Source organism: Amblyomma americanum, chromosome 1, assembly GCF_052857255.1.
Source record: "Amblyomma americanum isolate KBUSLIRL-KWMA chromosome 1, ASM5285725v1, whole genome shotgun sequence".
NCBI lineage: Eukaryota > Metazoa > Arthropoda > Arachnida > Ixodida > Ixodidae > Amblyomma > Amblyomma americanum.
In genome coordinates, this window is record NC_135497.1 from 321,183,983 (window position 1) to 321,205,750 (window position 21,768).

The 21,768-nt window shown below is 45.4% G+C and overlaps 1 protein-coding gene across 1 annotated transcript; it reads right to left on the bottom strand.

The window, feature by feature from the left end:
• Nucleotides 1-20,251: 20,251 nt before the first annotated feature.
• Nucleotides 20,252-21,214, bottom strand: LOC144120525 (uncharacterized). The gene has a single exon (XM_077653020.1). It carries the CDS (start codon nt 21,212-21,214, stop codon nt 20,252-20,254), a length of 963 nt encoding a protein of 320 aa, XP_077509146.1.
• Between the last annotated feature and the right edge of the window lie 554 nt (nt 21,215-21,768).

A 21,768-nucleotide genomic window follows, 5' to 3' on the forward strand; every position in this document is an offset into this window, starting at 1 on the left:
GGAAATTCCGGACACGTGTCAACAGAGTAGAATGAATTTTTTTTTTATAAAAGGAAAGCTAACATGACGAATATCAAACCCCATAGACCGATTACGAAAACATCTGTTATATACAGGCTGGCAATGCAGGAAATGAAATTAAATATGAAGACATTGGTAGAAAGTAGTAACATTTTGGAGAAGTTCAGAACGACAAATCACGACAAAAGTATAGCTAAGTGCACGCGTTTTCTTCCGGTCTCCAGAAGATTACTGACTGTAATATTCAAGTCATACTCCACGCCTATACGTGGTACGGGTGAGGAATTAAGCTATGCGCACATAGGAGTTCGGCGAGCGGGGTTCGCGTTAAGAACAAGAAGCGCCGGTCATAAACAGGACTTTTCTTTTAAACAAACTTTCATTTTCTGTAGCAATAAGCGACCCACTTCTAAGACGGCTGAATATCAGAAAGTAATGTAGACGAGTGCCATCTTTAAGCTTTTACTAAGTGCCGCTGAATATACCCCTTCAATTTCTACATCGTTACGCAGCGTGCAAAGCTAATGCATATTTTTCCCTGTAATGCCTGCAGCTGAAGCAGGCCTGTCCAGTACTTATCCACTCCACCATTAATTTTCTATATTCCTCTTTTGTCAAATACTTCCGTTTCTAAAGGACAAAATGTCAAAAATTCTGCAACTCAGGCTCTAGTCTATTTGTAGTCCTCGTAAGCTCTGAAGAAGGCGGGTTTTAATGCGGCGATGTTTTTAACGGCTGCATTTTCAGATCTTCTTGATCGAAAGTTTGCATAAATTATTGCATTTTGCCTAACTGTAAAAATTTGTACCTGTAATTTTTTGTACAGCTCTAAAACATGGGCTGTATACCCTTGTTCTCGTGTTTAGAAGATGAAACCTGTCGCAAGTACCTGAATCTATCTACCAGAGCCTATACATTTTGTTGCGAGCAGTCATAAAGAAAGCAGATCCCAAGTCAAATAAGGTGTGTATCAAGGTGAAATATTAGGTACTTGTAGTCAAGCAACTGAAATAAAGAGAGAAAAAAAAACAACTTCTGAGATGTCAAAAACGAATCAGTTCTTTAAGTGCCATGACTCAGAAGAAAGAGCGTTTTCACGCGAATCTTTACTCTAGAGTAGAATGTAACGTAAAGCACCATCTCTGGTATGAAGTGTTTAGAACACAAGCATTATACAAGCGGGTCAACTGGGATAAGGTGTCGAAGCAAATTTCAGATTCGTTCGAGTTCAGATTGAGGCCTTCAAGGTTTGTTTTGGTTGAGCTAAGACATAACTTTCTTTTTCATCTCCGACTTGCTCATCTAATTGGTTTGGGATAAGAGTACCCATCAGACGTCTTAACCAAACTTCTTAATATCACTTGAGCATCGGTCGCCGGCAGCTTCATAAAACAACTGCAACGTCTTATTGCTGAGTTGTTGCGGGCATCAATTAGAGTGCCTTTATGAAATCCGCACCTCATTGACCTTTCATGCAAACACTAATTAAATTCATAAGACAAAGCCTAATGCACAATGAAAAGTTTAAGCTTCTTGGAAAGTTTTATTATTCAAGCTATTTGTTGAGGAGGAGGCTACCTGTGGCTCGCCAATGTACTTGTTAACATTACTCATTCAAGTATTTGTAACTGCAAGATATAAAGGTTTTCGTTTTGTAAGCAGTATACGGTAAGCTGAAACAAAATTTGCGCAAGTTGGAAGACATTAAAGGCTGCAATATATTTTCTCGTTTCAGGACCAACGAAGACAGAGCGGTAGAGAAACATTTGTGGGCAGTAAAATAAGAAATAAAAATAATATTGCCCAGCCCACACAGAGCTCTAAACAAGACGAGCTTGTTCTGCTGTTGGTGCCGTTCTTCAGCGAATAAAGGAGGAGAGGCCTCAGCAACGCTATATTTTGGCATCTCCAAGCGCCGTATGTTTGTGCAAGAGCTCTAATATGACAATGTTGTCACGTGGTGGTGACAACACCGTGAACGATGGATGAGCAGATTGAAATGGCTCTTAAAAGAACTCGTTCCTGGGCTGACCCAGCGGTTTCGATAGTAAAAAAAAAATGTGCTCGGTGGTTATCGGACAAAGAATCCTTGCAGCCCTCGGCCGCGCTGTATTTAAAGCTGGCAAAGAGCCTTCGACAGAACACAAAAAGTTACAATGGTGACCTTGAACAATGTAAAAAAGACCTAGCGCAGCCACCTGGTCGCTTCTCGCATCGCAAACAAAGTTATAAAGCTGCGTCCCAGCGGCAAGAACAAACATTAAAAACATTCGCGGCAATACGTTCTAAAAGATGCGTGCGAAGCAGTCAGAACAGAGATTCCAAGAATAAAAAAAATAGCTAGAGCTCTCGGAACTGCAGTAAACATAAACTGCCCGACCTTTCACGACACCATTTAATTTCACCTTCCCGAACTTCCCGAAACGTGCAAGCTCTTCTGTAAAAAGAAAAAAAAATGGGAAGGCACTCACTCCGTGATGCAGCGAGTATCAGCGCTAGCTAGCCGTGCAAAACGCTTAGTAGATTTTGTTGAGTTAGCTTCGTCAGACGGCATCTTCAGGGCCTTGGGCAACACACTCTATGCTCTGCTTCGCCTGCGCAAGCTGTGAAGGCTTGCAGAGCCTCCCGTTTCCGAGAAGCACCCAGTTCTTGCTTTCTGCACTGTTAGGAATGAGCGCGATAACGGACGTGCTGGCAACCAATGTTACTAGAAGAAACTCAGTTTCACAGCTCCATGTGGAGAGGTGTCCACAGTGGCGGTCACATGAACTAGTGGCGCTGCAGTAGTGCTTTGCTCCCTCGCCGCCGGTAACTAGCCGCTACTCATGCCGTACCCAACGCGCGCGCTCGCCGCCCGTCTCCGAAGACAGTCCGCCAGTTCCGTCTGGACCTTCGAGGGGAACGGACGTCCCCAGCTTCTCTTCCCGCGAAGTGTTCGCGCCTCTTGACAACACCGTGACGCCCCAACCCTTGCGCCCCCGGCACACTCTCCTGCCCGCCCGTTGGAAGAGCTCGAGGAGCACCGCGCGCGCTTAGCGCCGTCCGGCGCCCTTCCGCCCCTACTAGGGCTCCACCAGCACCCGTCTGCCGCATAAGCGGCCGCGCCGCTACTCAAGTCTTTCTACACGTCGGGCACTTCGGCGGCCGTGTAGCCGACGCCCATCGGGACAGCTTCTCCGGGCCGTCGTCGTCAGCTGCAGCGGCGACGGCCCATGTTCCGACACCCCCAGCAGCCGGCACAGCGGACGAACGATGGCGGCGGCCCGACCAATACCTCAACGCCTGCAGTGCTGAACACGGCTGCGAGAGTGGCCTTCCTGCTGCCCTCCGCCTTTCCCACGCGCACTGGTGCGTGCGGGGCCTTTTCGCGCCGCCCCCCACAGCGGTTCCCAGAAAGCTCGTCTTGCTGCCATCATGCTGCAGCCCCGGCGGTACGCCCAGGCCAGCATCCCGCGCTCCTGGACTCGAACGCCGGTCCTCTTGGCGCCAGCTGCCTGACGCCCCTGCTGTGGAAACAGCCCCTACGCGCCGCCGGAAACGGCGGTATCCAGCGTTACACGCCGCGCTGCTGCCCAGTAGCAGTCTCCAGCGGTCCCCGTCTGCCGCCACGTGGTCCTTACTACGTGGTGATCTCCTGCGGACAGCCCCGGCTGCCCTGCAGTCCTTGCGGCACCTCTGGCTAGCCTTGCGGCTGGTCAGAGGCCGTACTGCTTGCTTCCTGCAAGCCCCCGACGCGCGCCGTTCATCCTCCCCTTCCCTGTTGCGGCTGACGCTGCTGCTGTGGCGGACCTGCTCACTGCGACTGCCGAATACCAACCACCGCCGCACCCCTGGATTACGTGCTGTGGCGACGGTGACCGCGTGGACGGAGACAGTGCCCCCTCCCACTTCCCTACATTCTCTTCCCCCTCCCCTGCTCCCCAAAAGTGATTCCCAAAGGGCCAACATACGTCGCGACCAGTACACCCCCCTAAATAATCCATAGCATCAAAGAAGAACGCGCGCTCGCGACCGCCGCTGTGCGTTGTCTGCTTCTCGGTTTCATGTTGTTCTTCTTTAGTATTTCGTGACATCAGGCCTCTCTCAATGAAGATCTGCTTTGCACCGGGGTGCAAAAACGGAGGTCGCACCGATGAATGGGAGGGTCCTCATTTTTTCGGGCCGCCAGAAGACCACATGGAGTTTAAAAGAGCATGCGCTTTGCATAAAAGACCGAAAATTGACCTGGAAATGCAATGTTTACTATCTGATTTTTGAAGACAAAAGACCTGCTAAGGCACTAACGTCACGCAGTTTAAGCTCGGCGGTGGCATTTCGATGGAGGCGAAATGCAACAGGCCTATGTGCTTTACAATGTCAGTGCCCGTTAAACAACCGAACCCCAGGTGATCCAAAATTGCCAGGGCCCTTCATTACGGTGTTCCTCATAGAATGAGTCGCCTTGGAGAATTATCAATAATTTACTTTATACTTTAATACTTTACTGCGGCAAATATATAAAAAAAATGTACAAAAATCCGGCCTCATGGGGCTTGAGTGGCAGAGCCCTACAGGCAGCGGAACCGCGAAAACATATACACAGGCATTACAAAATTACAGAACATCAAATTAGTACAGTGGTAAAATAAAAATATACAGAAAACCCATGTTACATGTAAAAAAAAAACTCATCAGAATAAATTGCGAGGAAACAGAACCAAAATGGCATGACAATACCTCGGGTCAGTGCGAAAAATGCAGCAGTAACCAATGATATCATAGTATTTACTTGACAGGTGGTAAAGCATATGTGTACAACGTCGCAAACCCACTAATTAGTGTATCGCACCATTTTTTATTTTTATATTCAGTTTTTGCCCGACGAACACTTGGAGGTAACCTGTTGAAGTAAAATAGACCGTGGTAATCTCTTACTCGCTTTCAATATATTTGAACCGTCGGGGAATACAAAAAAGTTCCTTCGATTGAAGAGACCATGCGGGAACATACGGAATCTTATAGTCACTAGACCAAAAATGTTTCAGGACAACCGTCAGATCAAATCATACGTAGTTAAAGTTAAGCAGGTACTTTGTGAGAGAAGGAAATGGATTTTGGTACCAGGCGCTATACCAAGGTTGTTTCCTTCATTGCCGGCAGATATTTCAAAACCGAAACGCACTACACCGAAGATAAATCTTCCAATGGATCACGCATTGCCCTGTGTGTGGCGACAGAAGTGCCGAAAGGGAACTTGCAGGATTCCGAGACTGCATCTACGCAGGCCTAATTAACGGGACAGCTGAGCTGCACAAATGAATTTTAATCTTGATTATCCGAAGTCTGCAGCTTTACCGACAAAGTAGTGGAAATTTGAGTATTTTCGCGATGAGGAAAGAGATGATCCAATGATGCGGCATTGTTTAAATTCGCCGTCTAATGCGGGGGACTTGCTTATTGAGAAGACAATTGTGATTGATGAGCCGCTATCATGTACAAAGGACGCGTAAAGCAAGCTGCACAAAAATTTTATTATCACGTTGAGTGCGCTCGTGACGCAGAAGCTCATCTGAAAGCAGGTCAATGAAATGAATTGTGCAAGCGATCGAGCCACTACTCAAAGCTTATGTTGAGACAGGAGACATCACAAGAACTGCTCTGTGTTAACGTCGCGACTAGCTTGTCCTCATTGCTTAAGGCTGCGCAGATAAATTCGACAAGCAAGAGAATCATTAAAAAAGATCTTCAACTAAAGATTCGACATGTTAGAAAAGTCGTGCTGCGAGCAGCGACAGCTAACACGAAAGCTCAGAAGAGCATCTTGAACGGCGCCCAGAGGACCTTCTGTGCATAAATTGTCTTGCTTATAAAAATCAAAATATTTCATAAATCATAGTATATCATACAACATATGCTATGACATGTTCAAACAAGGTATAAACATGCCCTACATATTTGCGCTTCACGAAGTTTATATGTAAATAAGGATGTAATATATTGGATTTTGCTGCGCGCGTAATCAATTATTTACCAAAGAGGAAGCAGCATTGCCATTCGCGTTGCTGTCGGTCTTGCAATTCTCGGTCCACGTTAATGAACTTCTCGAAGTTGGTTGCTGCGTATCATTTTATTTGCCTATATGCCGCTAGTGTTGTAGACCATACTGCCCTTCTGCTCGTTTTTCGTTGTTGGGTTGATGAATTGTTTCTGTTCATGCAATTAACTTCTTAAAGAAATTCTCTTTCATCAATTAGAACGTTGCGGTCTAGTGTGCTAGTTTTGAATTACATTAATGTCTTCTACAAGCAGCAAAAGCGCCGTTTCTTTCTTTTAAATTAGAGGGCAGACAGCATTTTCAAGGGCACAGCGCAAATGGAACTAAACTTGCTGTGAGTACACGCAATATATATATATATATATATATATATATATATATATATATATATATATATATATATATATATATATATATATATATATATATATATATATATATATATATATATATATATATATTTATATATATATATATATATATATATATATATATATATAAACAGACTCGTGCTTTCTCTGCCATTGATCATTTCGCAGTGCGTACGTCCTTTCCCGCTGATTTCTCTTTCAGTGAATTCCTTAAATAGCTCCACCCTCGCGACGTACAGAAAGCAGAGTAGTAAAACTTCTCTACCATGGTACATGGGAGAGTGCCGATGAAGCTATGTTTTACTCTAGACATCAAAAGTATGACACTATAAGAAAAGCGCTTCTGATTAGACGACGACGGAGATGGTTTGCTTGTGCTCTGTGTTCACTGTTCCGTTTCATGCGAGCAGCCAGACTTCAGGCACTCAGTGAATAGACTGCTCATGCAAACCAGGTTAAATTTCTTCCTGCAATGCAGGCAGTCTGCGCAGCACCGCAGCAAACATGACATTCACTACGTTCCCTTCTAAATTTAGAGGGCACCGATGAACTGAAACTTTATTTGATCTGTTTAAATTATAAGAACTATGCAGTAGAGTATGAGCTACAAAACACAAGCCATTCAGCAAAACAACAATCCTTTTCTGCTGAGAAAGTGGACGGCGTTGTCACATTTATATCACGATATGCACGATATGCACAGACGCGTTCTCCAAGATAATGCGTAGCTTCGAAGCAAAAGCTGATGCCGTAATGTGATTATTATTTTAATGGAGCCATGTAGGGTGCAACGGCAGCTCGCAAAAACCGCATGGGTACCGGCCGCTCTCCACGGTTTCGCGCCGCGTGTAGATGACGACGTGCCCGGCTAGGAGCAAGATTCGACTGCAGCGCCGTTAGTTCTCGCTACAGCCACTGGGGGCAATATCCCCCGGTGGCCGATATGGGGAGCTGTGAAACTGGGTTTGTTGTAGTAACGTTGCTGGTAACGGACGCTCTTCCCCAGCCCTTTAGGCGCAGCGCGTTCCTAAACTGGTGTTTACCTCTCACACGCCGCCTCCCGTGCACAGGCTCCTACATGAAGCAGGTCCCAATACTGCATTGTAACGCTTTCGCCGCGGCTGATCTCCCACTTCGGCTCATTGGGTCTTTCCCTGTGTTTTAGTGACCTGCCATAGCTACGCGCCGTGCAACAGCCATCTCTACGCGCCCTCATGCTTCTCTCTGCGCCGGAAGACAGCCGTTTTGCTTGCCCTGGTATCCATGACGTCATAGAAATGTGTTAGAAATCTCTCCAAAATAGTAAAGTTCTTGAAACTGAACTCGAGGTTGCAGTACTGGCCCCGTGACGGCTCATTCCGCACGGCACCGCGAACTTCCGTTTCGATGCACTCGTCGAAAGCTCCGAGGTCTAGGCGCGTTATTTGGAACAGGCCCGTTGGGCACTTTCCCGTCGCATCAAACACTGCATAGAGACGAAGAAGTCGCTGAAATGTTACAGGAAGCATATGCCTTGCGCTTGAGTTCAGTATCAGCCCGCGCTATATCATACGAAAAAATTCACTGGCGATCAACGCGATTGATGCGTAGAGAATGCCATAGCATGTGGGCTAAGATTTTGTGGGCGTTTTTGTGTTTCCGAAATGAATTCATTCGCACCAATCTTATCCTTAGTTCTTTGTTGCCCTGCTGCGGCGGTTAAAATCTCCCGCCTCTCCGTGTGCCTTGCTCTATGCTCGCCAGACGGCGCTGGTGATTGAAATCTCCTAACCGTGCCCTGTGGCTTGCTTCGGGCTCGTCAGATAGTACATTCGTGCTCCTATCTCTTTGGGTCTAATTGCCCGCGTGCGTTTGCGTTTTGAAGCGGATACACGTTGATGAAGACGGCAATTGTCAGAGAATAGCGCGATGGGCATGAATGCGAGTCTATGAAGACGACGATGCCTAAAGCCCAGCGAGTTAGGCTGGTATTTAACAAGCGTCTGAAAGGCTGCGCTGATGGTCGCACCGGCAAAGAAGCTGATGTGTAAGTTATAGGCTGATCACCCACATAAATCCGCCTCAGGGTTTTCTAATTCATTCATGAAATCGGTTATACCGTAACGACAGAGACAGCAAGAGCGAGTGGAGCTGGGATAGCATTAAGCTTCGTTGTGGGGCGAGTTGGTGACTGAAGGAGCACGGCACAAAAGAACGCGACAGAAGAGAACAGACACCAGCGCTGAAATGAATATTGCGCAAACGAACGGGACCCAAGACAACAGACACGCACGAGCTAGGACAACAAAACAGAAACAATAGCGACGCTCTTCCGTTGCTAGAGGAATGCAGCGGCACTAGTATCGACTCACGTATTTTCCATATCCCAGAGCTCCGCAATGAGCCATGTATGCCTCCCTGATTGTAGGCTGCAGATTGCATCCAACATTCACGAGTGCTTTAACTTGCGAAAAAATCTCAGAATTTCTTTTTTGCAGTTCCAGCGCCGTGGGAGGAATCAGCTTTAGCACCCCAATTGAAACTGCTATTTCGCAAACCCGACAATAAAGCTAAAACATCGCGTCAGGTATCACTTCAAAAATAGTGACAAGCGCAGTAATCCAGAGTTGATCTGTTTTGAGGAATGCAATTTGTTTCTGCAGTTCGAACCATTGTTTCGAAGTAGTAATGGAGGAGAGCGCTGTAGGTGTCATTGCTGTTGTGAAGCGCAAGATAGTCAAGGTGGAAGCTGGTGACCGGGTGTGGTCACTGTTTTAGAAATTATTCGCGCCTTGGCTCATCAGAGGTGAAAAAGCTTTGATGAACCAAAGTGTTATTTTTCAGATAGCATTGTACATTCAGAACTATTTGTTTCGTACTGCCTATTCAATTATTCAATAAAATTTATAACAATTGGTTATTTCTGACAAGTTTAAACAGAAAGCCTCAGCTGCGCACAACATTTATGTTCATTAAAATTTCATTTTCAAAACACGATCGCGGGAGAAACATAAATACCATCTACCAGATGTTCCACCTAATGTAAGAAAGTTTTTAAAAAGACAGAATGTGCTAGGCGAGGATAAAGAAATCAGTGTTGTTTGGAGTCGTGTAACATAGCCTGCAGTATTTTATTGCGAAATCACTACTTGACGGCGACAACCCCAAGCAAGAATCTTGTGGCGTACCTTGCCTGGAGGGTGCAAAAATAGAATAAAATACTGCCGCGACGGGGTTTCGAACCCGCGGCGGCGCGAACAGATCAGCTTCCACTGCACGAGGGCACTATGTCATCGCTGCTTTCTTTTTTTCTTTATTACCGACTTGGAAAATACACACAATCAAACAAAAGGCAACACTGCTATATACAAAGAGATAAAACCAATAGTTTAGTTCTGTATAGTGCATTGCAGTTTAAAATGCCTCATAGAGGACAGCTCGTCCAAGACCGGTAACCAATCGGGAGGTTGATTCTGTGACCTGAAAGCATCCCTGATGTACATCACATTCTCAGCGAAATACTGCCGAGCGGGACGTATAACATGTTCGTGTCTTACATCCATTCTTGTTTTCCACACGCTGTTCATGCACAGCAGCATCATCATATCACACGGCACTCCTTCAGGTGAAGCGCACGGGAGAAAACGTATCCCAAAAGGCGTTATCAGCAAATCTTTTTTTAAAGCTCGCTGAAGAATATCCCACAGGAAAATTGTGTCGTGGGAGTCGAGAAACTATGCCATCGCTGCAGCCGTTTTTTTTCTTCAGCATGGTATTTAACATACAGGGTTATGTATGTACAGAAGGGAGCATATACAGTTTATTTACAAATACCTCCGCTAGTGGCTGTACTTCGCCGCCGGTTCAGAGAAGAAAACGCAACTAAAAGGGCGGCAAGGATAGACACCGTATCAAAAGTGGAAATCAGTCCGGTAGAAAGTTTCTTTCATCTTAAATGTCTCTGAGGTGGAGCATCATTGGGCTAAAATGGCTTCTTGGTGAAACAAGAGCTTCAGAGTTGCGGCCTAACATGCGCGTTTTCCACAGGCTATGAAGTCCAGTGAGAAAGAAGCATGTCAAAGGGTTCGTGATCAGGTTGAGTCGCCGCAGGGTAACGGACAATGTATGAACTTAAAACAGTTCTTCTTTAGGGTCCTTTGCAGCACATCCCAGAACAAAATTGCATCCTTGCATTTGATAAAACAGTGTTCAATGGTTTCAGGTGCACTGCACAGACGACAGTTAACAGAAGGTACGCAAAATTGTGTTCCCTATGGCGCCACGTTTTAACAGGGAGAGCTTCGGTGTGGTAATGTATCTAAAAACGTTCCGGTGAGAGAAGGAAGCGGCAGATTGCACACATGCCTTAACACATCATGACCCACGAGACCAAACTACACAGAACGATACAATGACGACAGAAAGAGCATCGTTATGAAACCTCTTTATAGTCTATTACGCTAAAGAGAACATAAGTACTCGTTAGAGAATCGAGCTGTCAAAAACCTCACAGATGCACAAACTTTCTGCATAAAGCCTAGTAATGCTTGATGCAGGAACCAATCATATCTTGGACTTGGTGTTTACAAGCCGTCCTGATTACGCTACTGTCAATATGTATTAGGAAATAAGCGAGCATAAGCGCATACATTGTTCGCTTTTGCTGCCGCGCCACAATAAAACCAAAATAAAGAAATTAGTACTCAACTATGCGCGCGCAGACATAGGCAGAGTGAACTAATTATCAGACACGTTTTCAATTCACTTCCTAACTTATGTTTCCCATCGCACGACTGTCAGAACTGGAGTTTATTCTGTAGTAAAATCAGAGAAATTGCGCATGTATGCATTCCAGAATTAATAAGTAAAATCAGGATCAATGGCCCGGGGTTCATCCACAAAGTGAAGACATCCTTAAATAATACGAGACACGCTTACAAAAAGGCCACACGAATTAATGCGCCTGTGGGTAGGAAAAAATGCAGGAAACATTATACTTTGAGTACAACTAAAATCGAATTTGAAAAACACAAGTATTTTAACGTCACTCTTCCTAATATGCTAAAAGTCACCAAAAGAAGTTTAAGCGTATTGTCAACACGAAAAGTAATCCCGCGTTATCAGTACTAAAAGGGATGAGTGCGCCGAACTTTTCGACGACACTTTTAATTTGCATTCACGGATAAAACTGTCCTTGACTTAATTCTAAGAGTTCCTTCAGCAGTCATACGGCACCATTTTGCTCCTTCTAGTACAATTGCAGAAAACAGAGTGGCGCGAGCATTCGACAGATTTCTCATGAGACCAAGCCTAGGTTCTGATTGTATCAGCGCAAAACTCGCAAATTTAAGATATAATCAGTCATCTATTTTTATGGCGTTGGTATTACGGCAATCGCTAGAAAAAGGAATAATTCTAGACCAGTGGAGAAATGCGACTATAATGCCTTCACGTAAATGAGACATCAATAAAATTCCCAGAAATTACAGGCCAATATCTGTGACCTTCATTCCCTGCAAATTATTTGAACACATATTGCTAACCCACATCATGATTTATCTAAATAGAAATAACCTGCTCTTTTAAAATCAGCATGGCTTGAGACATAAACGGTCATGCCAAACTCAGCCTTTCGAACGTGTAACAAACCTTCACCGTCCCTTACATATCTCAAATGACACGGTTGCAATTTTCATACAGGCCGCCGCGGTGGCTCAGGGGTTATAGCTCGCGGCTGCTGGCCCGAAGGACACGGGTTCGATCCTGGCCGCAGCGGTCGAATTTTGATGGAGGCGAAATTCTAGAGGCCCGTGTACTTTGCGATGTCAGTGCACGCTAAAGAACCCCAGGTGGTCGAAATTTAAGCAGCCCTTCACCACGGCTTCCCTGATAGCCTGAGTCACTTTGGGACGTTAGACCCCATAAACCAACCCACCAATTTTCATAGACATTTCCAAACCTTTTGGCCGTGTTTCACATAAACGTTTGCCAGTAAAGACTCGTAACCTCCTGCTTGACCATAAAGCACTAATTGGATTGAACAATTTTTAACTAATCGCTCTCAGGCAGTGAAATTAGCTCAGTGCATTTGAAACTGCATTACATCAGCCTCAGGTGATAATCAGGGGAAGCGGCATGCTCGGTTTTTTATTTTTCTTTATTTATATCAATGATAAAGCCTCTAACTTAGTTTCACCAATAAATGTTTTTACTGATAACTGCGTAAGTTACAGGGAAGTAGTTAAACCAAACGACGTGCGTATTCTTCCACCCGATTTGAATAAATTAACTGATGATGCAACATATGGCAGATTCAGATTACATATGGAAGATTCATATTAATATCTGTAAAACTAAATATATAGGATTTTCAACCCGAATCGAACAACCCCTAAGGCTGTTCATTATTAATAACCATTCAATTGGAGCTGCTTCAAGTTTCAAATACGTGGGTGTTTATCTGCATTCATATCTGACCTTGAACACGCGCACAGAGCACATAACAAAGCACTTATGCAATTTGGTCTCCTGAGAAAGCGCTTGGTTCTCGCTAACATCGATACTAAACATCACGAGCACATAACCCTGAACAGAACTTCACTTCAATACGCTTCACTGATATGGTGCTCTCAGAGGGATAGTCTTACTAATCTTTTCGAGTGAACCCAGAAGAAAGCAGCAAGGTTTATCACCTCACCCTACTCACGTCATCAAAGCATACCTACATTGAAGCATTCTCTAGACGTTCAAACATTAGCCACGAGGTTACATGCTCTCATGATTTTTTATACCTTGTACCATAGTAACTTTCGCTTTCCTCAAGACAACAATAGACCGCTCCCCCCCCCCCCTTCCCATGCTTTTTCACGTCCCTAGAATATGCTCATAAAGCGTGTCCACTGTTTGTGCGGACAAAAAAGTACCGAACCCACCTCTCGTTCCGGCCATAAACGAGTGGAATTCTTTGCATTCCAGCATCGTGTCATCGCCGAATTTGCGGCATTTTCAGTCTACATTACTGACTTTTCTTCGCACCCAAGACACATCGTCATATTTTGTGAATCTTCATTGTTTTGTATTTTCTTTTTGTTGCTGAGTGCCTAATATAATAGATTTCTCATAAAAAATATGTTATAATTTTGATCTGTGTAGGTGTGTAGTACAGTTTACCAGTGAGTAAAAAAAATGCTGTTGCACATTTGTTCTGCTCTGTTGTTTTCTATGAACCTAGAGTTTCATAAGCCCCCCCCCCCCCCCCCCGCCCATGCCCTGCTGGGCCCTTAGGGTACTCTGAAATAAATAAATAATTTAAATTAAGGAACATTCAACGTCGATGGTGAAGAATAGGAAGGAAATCGGCATATCTTTTCTTTCCTATAAATAGCCACAACTCAGCAATTCTTAATATTGTCTTCATCATAGTCGCGGAGAAAAATATCCTTAAAGACGCCTTCCCTTAAGACTTGCTATATTTTAGACATTTCATCTAGAAAGCTGTAGCTTCCTCACAACTGCGGAAATAATCTTTGCACAGCGTTTGTCATCTCAGCTTTTAGCACGCCAAGATTATACACAATGGCTTATATATAATAATTTGAAAAGTCACGGGTAAGCTGCGATACTTCATTAAAAATTATTTCTGGGCGAGTTGGTACATCCTGATTATAGAAAAGATCACAGCGCTAACACATGCAACCACAGAACGAGAGACGAAACTCTAGACACAAGCGCTGTGTCTGTGTTGCGTGTGTCATTTTGTGGGCGCATTGGTCAGGGTTGTTTATTTTTCTAGAATTAGGTTGCGACACGGCGCACAGCCCGCGAAAGTGCTGCCGCTGCCACGACTTCGTTCATATTATTTTTGTCCCGAAATGTTTAAGTTTCCACCAAAAAAAAAAATTGTTCGCGTATTGTGAGTATAATTAACCAAGAAAATAGCCTAAAAATAAAATATAAAATGTTTATGCTGTTTCGACTGCTCGTGGAATCACGGCAAGGGAAAATTGTTTTTCAATCAGTGTATAGTGTAGTCGAAAGGCTGTTACCGTCTACCGATATCTCCACGTCGAGAAAATTAATTCTCGAGTCGGAAATACTGTGTGTGAACCTGATTGAGGGGTGCAGGGCATTAAACTTAGCTGTGAATTCCAACAGGCTTGCTTCATCATGTTCCCATACAAGAAATATGTCTTCCAGGAAACGCTTGTAGAAAAGAGTTTTTTTTTTTGCTGTTTCTCAAGGTACGGAATTTATAGTGACGCCATGACGATTCCGGCGTAGTTTGGTGTCATTTTTGTGCCCATCGCAGTACAGCTCATCTGGAGGTAGTGCTCACCATGAAACTCAAAATTGTTCGAATTCAGGACCAGTTCGAGAAGGACGGAAAGAGTTCCATTGTCCAAATCTACCGAAGAATTTGAGTTTTCGAAGGCTGCCAGCGTTGCTGCTATGCCGTCGCGTGCGGAATGTTTGTATACAGAGAGCAAACATCCATAGTCGCTAGAAGGCCGCCTGTGGGGATGGTCAAGTTGGAAATCTCCCGAAGGAAATGACTTGTGTCCTAGATGTAAGAAGGAAAACTGGAAGGGATGTCCTTGATGAGAAAGTTGATAAAATTAGATATGTTCTCCGTCACAGCCCCATTGCTGGACACAATCGGACGGCCAGGATGCTTGGCCGTATATATATATATATATATATATATATATATATATATATATATATATATATATATATATTCACACGAAAGTAACAGATTGGAGAGCCGTCGCTGTAGCTCAGTTGGTACAGCACCGGACGCCATATTCGGAGGAGGTCGTGAGTTCGAGTCCCACCGATGGCCCTACCACCTTTAGCAGGCTGCGAGGTCGTTCTAAACTGCGGCTTAGCCCGCGAGCGCAGCGGGGTTTGCGGAGCTTCTCCCAAGCGGACACCCCTAAAGAAAGCCGGGCGCCAGGCCGAGGGCCGCTTGTACCCATTTTTACCGGTGGGTGTCCGGCGGTGGGTTTCGAACCAACCACCTCCCGCAGCCGAGACGGGCGCCCAACCAACTAGGCCACGGCTGGATGGATGGATGGATGGATGGATGGATGGATGAATGGATGGATGGATGGATGGATGGATGGATGGATGGATGGATGGATGGATGGATGGATGGATGGATGGATGGATGGATACGGCTGAACCCTTTAAATTGGGCGGTTGCTCAAGCCACCTTGCCATGACTTATGAAATTTTACTCTTCTCTTTATTTTAGCCACCAATCAGATAACCTTCACTTGGTTACTTCTACCCGCTTAAAATCTCTTTTCCCTTCACTGTCCTTAAACCCCAATGCCTTGGATAAATGAGCCCCGCTGAAGCGTTTTAAAGAAAAGTATCAAGTGTTCAGCCGTTTCCTCCTCCTCTCCGCACGCAACGCACAACGTGTCTATCTTGAGGTGCCTGATTCTCTGTCTTAGTCCGCAAAACTCCCGTCCTGGCCTAAAACAACAAAGAGCTTCCACTACAATTACCATAGATATTTTCTTTGGCAATTTCCTGCTTAAAAACCCTTCATGTTTCCTGTGCTGATCTGGTAAGCAATCCCCTATTTTCCACAGAGATCTCTCTGTTTCTTTAACCTTTTTCTTAACTGATAATTGCTGATTTTCCCCCCTACTGCTGTCCATTTATTTGCTTGTCAATTTTCTAGTTCGCTTTCTCCCTTTAGTATCAATGTTCCTTCTATACAAGCATCTGAAATATTTCCTAGCCCACTGCTTTTCCCCCATTTTTCTCAATCGCTCCTCAAATGCTATCTTACTGTTAGCTTCTCTGCTCTCGAACGACGCCCATCCCATATCACCCTGTATCCCCTGATTTGGTGTATTGCCATGTGCTCCCAAAGCTAGCCTCACTACGCCACGTTGTTTAAATACTAACCTTGCTTCAACATCTAGTCTCATGCACCGCGAGTGTGACGCAGAACGCCATCTAACAGACAGGGCGGAAACTGTGCGAGAACCATCTTATGCTACCTATGCCATCAAGACTGCCAGAACCGAGACCCTCGATAACCTACTAGCAGATAAGACAAGTCAAATGAGGGACTCTTGACCGCAGCGGTAGCCTAGTGGTCTGAGCATCCGCCTCTCATGCGGGAGGTGCGGGGTTCGATCCCCAGTGCAGCCGGGTACCCACCGGTGGTACAATGGGTACAAGCTTCCCCTGCCTGCATGGTGCACAGCTTCTTTATGGTGAAATGCTTGGAAAATGGGTCTCTTACCACACCTTGTGAAATGAAAGTCGACCTTATGCCATGGCGGTCTATGGTCAAAGCTGCCCTTACGCCATAAAAATTCATCATCGTGAAATGCGGGGCTCGTTTGACAAACATATGAAGGAAGCCAACAGTCATAGAAACCAAGGTGCACAGGGGAATGTTTTTTTAATCACTACTACCATCAAGTAGTTTAAAGAAAATTACTTATAAAGCAGCAGAAAAAAAGACAACCATGCCGCCGGTGGGATCCGAACCCACAACCTCTGAACATCGCGTCCGATGCTCTACCAACTGAGCTACGGTGACGGCTGTCCAATCTACTACTTTCGTGGGCATTTATGTTTTTGCGTGTAAGCGAACCTTAAAAGTGTTCACCAGCGCCACCATCGTCCACAGCGGTGGACGTAGCACGTCCTGTAATAGCGCGAGTGTGACGTAGAACGTCATCTAACGGCGAGGGTGGAAACTGTGCGAGAACCCTCTGATGCTACCTATGGCATCAAGACTGCCAGAACCGAGACCCTCGTTAAGTTATTAGGAGACAAGGCAAATGAAATGAGGGGCTTGTTTGACAAACTTATGAAGCAAGCCAACAGTCATTAAACTAAGGTGTACAGGGGAATGTTTCTATTTTTTTTTTAATGCGCGGTGCCAATGAATTAGTTTAAAGAAATTTACTTATAAAGCAGCAGAAAAGCAACCATGCCGTCGGTGGGACCCGAACTCACGACCTCCTCCGAATATGGCGTCCGGTGCTCTAGCAACTGAGCTACAGCGACGGCTGTCCAATCTGGTGCTTTCGTGTGAATATATATATATATATATATATATATATATATATATATATATATATATATATATATATATATATATATATATATATATATATATATATATATATATATACACACACAGTGTTGTGCGTTTTTATCGTGAACACTTAAATAAATTTCCCCGCCTCAACCGCTGGCTCATTTGCCGTGAAACTGCACACAGAGCTTGCGTATTATGGTAACTTTTGTATCGTAGCAAGTTTGTCAACGGTAATTACTTAGTTGAGCCGTGCATGATGCGAAAACGTAATCGTCTACGTAGAGATCGGCAACCAAAACCCGCAGACGACGCTTTTTCGCTGAAAGGTGGCAGTGGCGCCATCTGTTTTCGGCAGCGGAAACCATCACAACGAGACCGTCGAGAAGAGCGTTGCAAGGAGCGCGGGCCATTTGAATATGCCGTTCCGGCCATTTCGTCTGCTTCAACTGAAGCGCTTAAACAATTTCGGCTAACTGAGCGGGAAAAAATATCAGAACAGCTGATTTAACGAGGCTTTATCTTTCAAAGAATATTGTTTGCAACGCTCGTAACACAGCTGTAACAAAGCTGCGCGCATTCAGAAAACGTCACAACACTCTAAAATGCTCCTTATAATGTGAATGTTAGTGGTTATTGACCTTCCTTTGATGCCACAAGTCTGGTGTGGTCCCACAACATCTTTGATGACAGTTTGCAATCTCCTTGCTAGCACCTTCATATAGATTTTATAATCCACATTCGTTAACGTTATAGGTCTGAAAGACGAAACCAATTGCTGCTTCTCGCGATCATTACTCTTGGGAATTAGTACTATATGCGCTCGCCGGAAAGACGGTGGCAGCTCTTTCTTTTCGTACGCCTCCATTAAAACAGCGTGTAATTCCTCTGCCACTTCTTCTCGAAACCGCTTATAGAAAGCTGCGCTCAAACCGTCTGGACAAGGCGTCTTGCCCGGACTAAGATCATCTATGGCTTTTTCAATTTCTTGGATTGTAACTGGAACTTCTAGAAATGATTTCCTTTCTTCGTTGAGTTTTGGCATGAGCGACAAAAACGTGCTTTCAAAACCCTCTGCAAGTTTGTTTCTCCACCCAAATAATTCGCTGTAGTGTTCGACAAAGGCTCTTTTAATCATTTCCTTGTCTCGGGTGACTGCATTTTCGAGCCTTATCTCTTGGGTATCATTTTTCGCTGCGTAGCTCTTTTCATCCTCAAGTGCCTGCTTCGTTGGCATTTCACTAACCCAAAGCTTTTCTGCCCGTGCCCGTATAACTGCTCCCTTGTACTTATCATTGTCTAGCACTTCCAGCTGCCTACGAACATCTCTGATTTCTGTACTGCGCAGTCCCGGCTGCGCACATTCTTGACTGAGTAACAAATCCAGCTGGCATTGTAATTGCTTCTCAGCCTGTTTTCTTTTGTGTTGTTTCGCTGTACTGTGTTCGATTGCGCTCATCTTAACGTTTTCTTTGAAACACTCCCACGCGCAAACAAAACTATTAGCCCCACTTGTCAGTACTTCTCGTATACTATCTTGTGTCTTACTAACGAAGGTCTCGTCTTCGAGAAGTTTGTTATTCATCTTCCAAAGACGCCAGTTAAAGCGCGAATTCCTTTGTTTTGTACCTAATGTAAACGTAACGAGGCTATGGTCACTGAATGATACATGTTTCACCATGTAATGGGTACACAGTGGCACGAGGGCGACGGATATGTAAGCTCTATCAAGTCTAGCGTGAGAATCGCGCTGGAAATGAGTGTACTGCGGCAGACTAGAATTCGATAGCAGCAAACCTACATCTTCGAACTTTTGCTCTGTGATCAACGTGTTCAAGTAAAGAGCGCTGCGATCGCGCAAAGGGTGCCTCCTTGCCCTATCTTCAGGCATACAAACACAATTAAAGTCACCGAGTAAAACAAAATTTCGCTCTGCACTGACATGGGGCACAAGTTCCTCAAAGAAAACTCTCCGCTCTTGTTGCTTGTTCGGGGCATATATACAGATCACTCGCCATTTCATCTGAGCAAAGAAAAAATCGCAAACAATAAGACGACCACTTGCGTCTACTTTTACACACTCTACAACAATACCAATTGAGTTTCGCATCAAAAGCAATACACCCCCAGAAGTGCCGACGGCATGACTCACACAGATGTCATAGCGGGATCGAAAAGGTAACAACATGCGGTCAGTTTGCTCTTCAGATTCTACTTTTGTCTATTGTATAGCCGCAATGTCGATGCTATTTTCTAGTAGAAGGCAGTTTAATTGATACTGCCGCCGCTGTGCGGCTAGCCCTCTTACGTTAAGCGTTGCTATACGTAATGCTGCATCTTTTTTCCCCTCCATTTTTTCTTTTTAAAGCAAATTGTACCGCCTATTGTTGACTTTGTGAACAAGGAGGCTACGTGCAGCAACTTCGCTGAACTCACAATAGTCCATGGTTGCGCTGACTAGGAAACTTGAAAGGCGACGCTGCCTGTTGTCCGTCGATGCTGCCGCTGCACGCGAAGGCACCCAGGTGCACGCGGTCGACCTAACTACGGAGGCGGCTTGGCCGCCTGCCGCGGGTCGGGCGGAACGTTAGGCCTCGGCTTGAAAGACGGACGCCTCACTCCAGGAGCTTTCGCCGGGGGTTCTTCAGCGCCTTCTTCAGGAGTATGCGGTGCATCGGAATTCTTTTCTCGTGGTCGCTTTCCAGCCTGACTGCTGCTTGCAGCCAAGAAGACCACCATTTCCTCCTGCTGACTTTCAGCGTTCTCCGAAGCTTAGTTAGGACGGGCGGCGGCGTCTTCCAACACAGCAGCCTTCTCATCAGGCAAATCGTCTTGCGGGACACTGGGTGCAGGCTCAAGCCTCCCGCTCCCCTCTGCGACACTGGTTGAATGGGGTACCAGTGTCTCCAAAACGTTGCCTCCCTTTCCCGTCTTTCCCGTCGCTGCTTCTTCGGCGTCAAGCTCATCCATCATAAGCTCGGACGCTGCTTCGTTAGAAGAACGCCCGGTCACGCTGGCATACGTTCGCGCACACTCACTCTCCGCATGCCCGGACCGACGGCACGCACCACACCGCGGAATTTTGCACTCACGCCGAACATGGCCCTTGCCTCGGCAGCGCAAGCAGAGGGGGGCCCTGCCCGGTACCACAACCAGGGCCAATTCACCAGCGATGCTCACCTGATGCGGCAAATCGTCCAGCTTGACTCCCGCTTTCAGCGAAAGAGACCCCAGGCGCGTTGTCGACCCTTTATCGGTGATGCCTTGTACCCGCCAACGCTCAGCCTTGACCTCAGTTACTTTTCCGTACGGCACAAAGGCCGCTCGCAATTCTTCATCTGGAACTCCGGGCAGCAGCCAGTGAATCTTCATTCGAACATCTTGGTTTGCTGGGTCAATTATCAAACACCGACGTTCCTTCACTTGCATTTCACCAGCGGCGAGCATCTTCTTGACAGCGTGAGCACTGTCGAAAGCCACTGCCAAGACGTGACTCATCCGATACGCCCCCAAGGCGGTTACGTCAGGGAGCAACTTGAGGTGAGCCAACGTGTCACGGAAATCTTCGACGCCATACGGTCGTGCACGGACGTCAGCGTGAAGGAAAACTGTATTAAAAACTATACGACCTGTAGGCAGACTTGGTAGGATGACCTCGTACTCGTTGTCAGTTTCAAAAAACCTGTTTCCGCGGCCAGACATGGCCGCTGTAGCCGCTCCTACGGAGCCCGTCATCACACGTCCGTACACTGCGGCGGCCGGAAGTGGAATCTCTGAGCGAGCGCGGCGGCCTGTATGAAAATTGCATCCGTGTCATTTGACATATGTAAAGGACGGTGAAGGTTTGTTACACGTTCGAAAGCCTGAGTTTGGCATGACCGTTTATGTCTCAAGCCATGCTGATTTTGAAAGAGCAGGTTATTTCTATTTAGATAAATCATGATGTGGGTTAGCAATATGTGTTCAAATAATTTGCAGAGAATGGACGTCACAGATATTGGCCTGTAATTTCTGGGATTTTTATTGATGTCTCATTTACGTGAAGGCATTATAGTCGCATTTCTCCACTGGTCTAGAATTATTCCTTTTTCTAGCGATTGCCGTAATACCAACGCCATAAAAATAGATGACTGATTATATCTTAAATTTGCGAGTTTTGCGCTGATACTATCAGAACGTAGGCTTGGTCTCATGAGAAATCTGTCGAATGCTCGCGCCACTCTGTTTTGTGCAATTGTACTAGAAGGAGCGAAATGGTGCCGTATGACTGCTGAAGGAACTCTTATAAT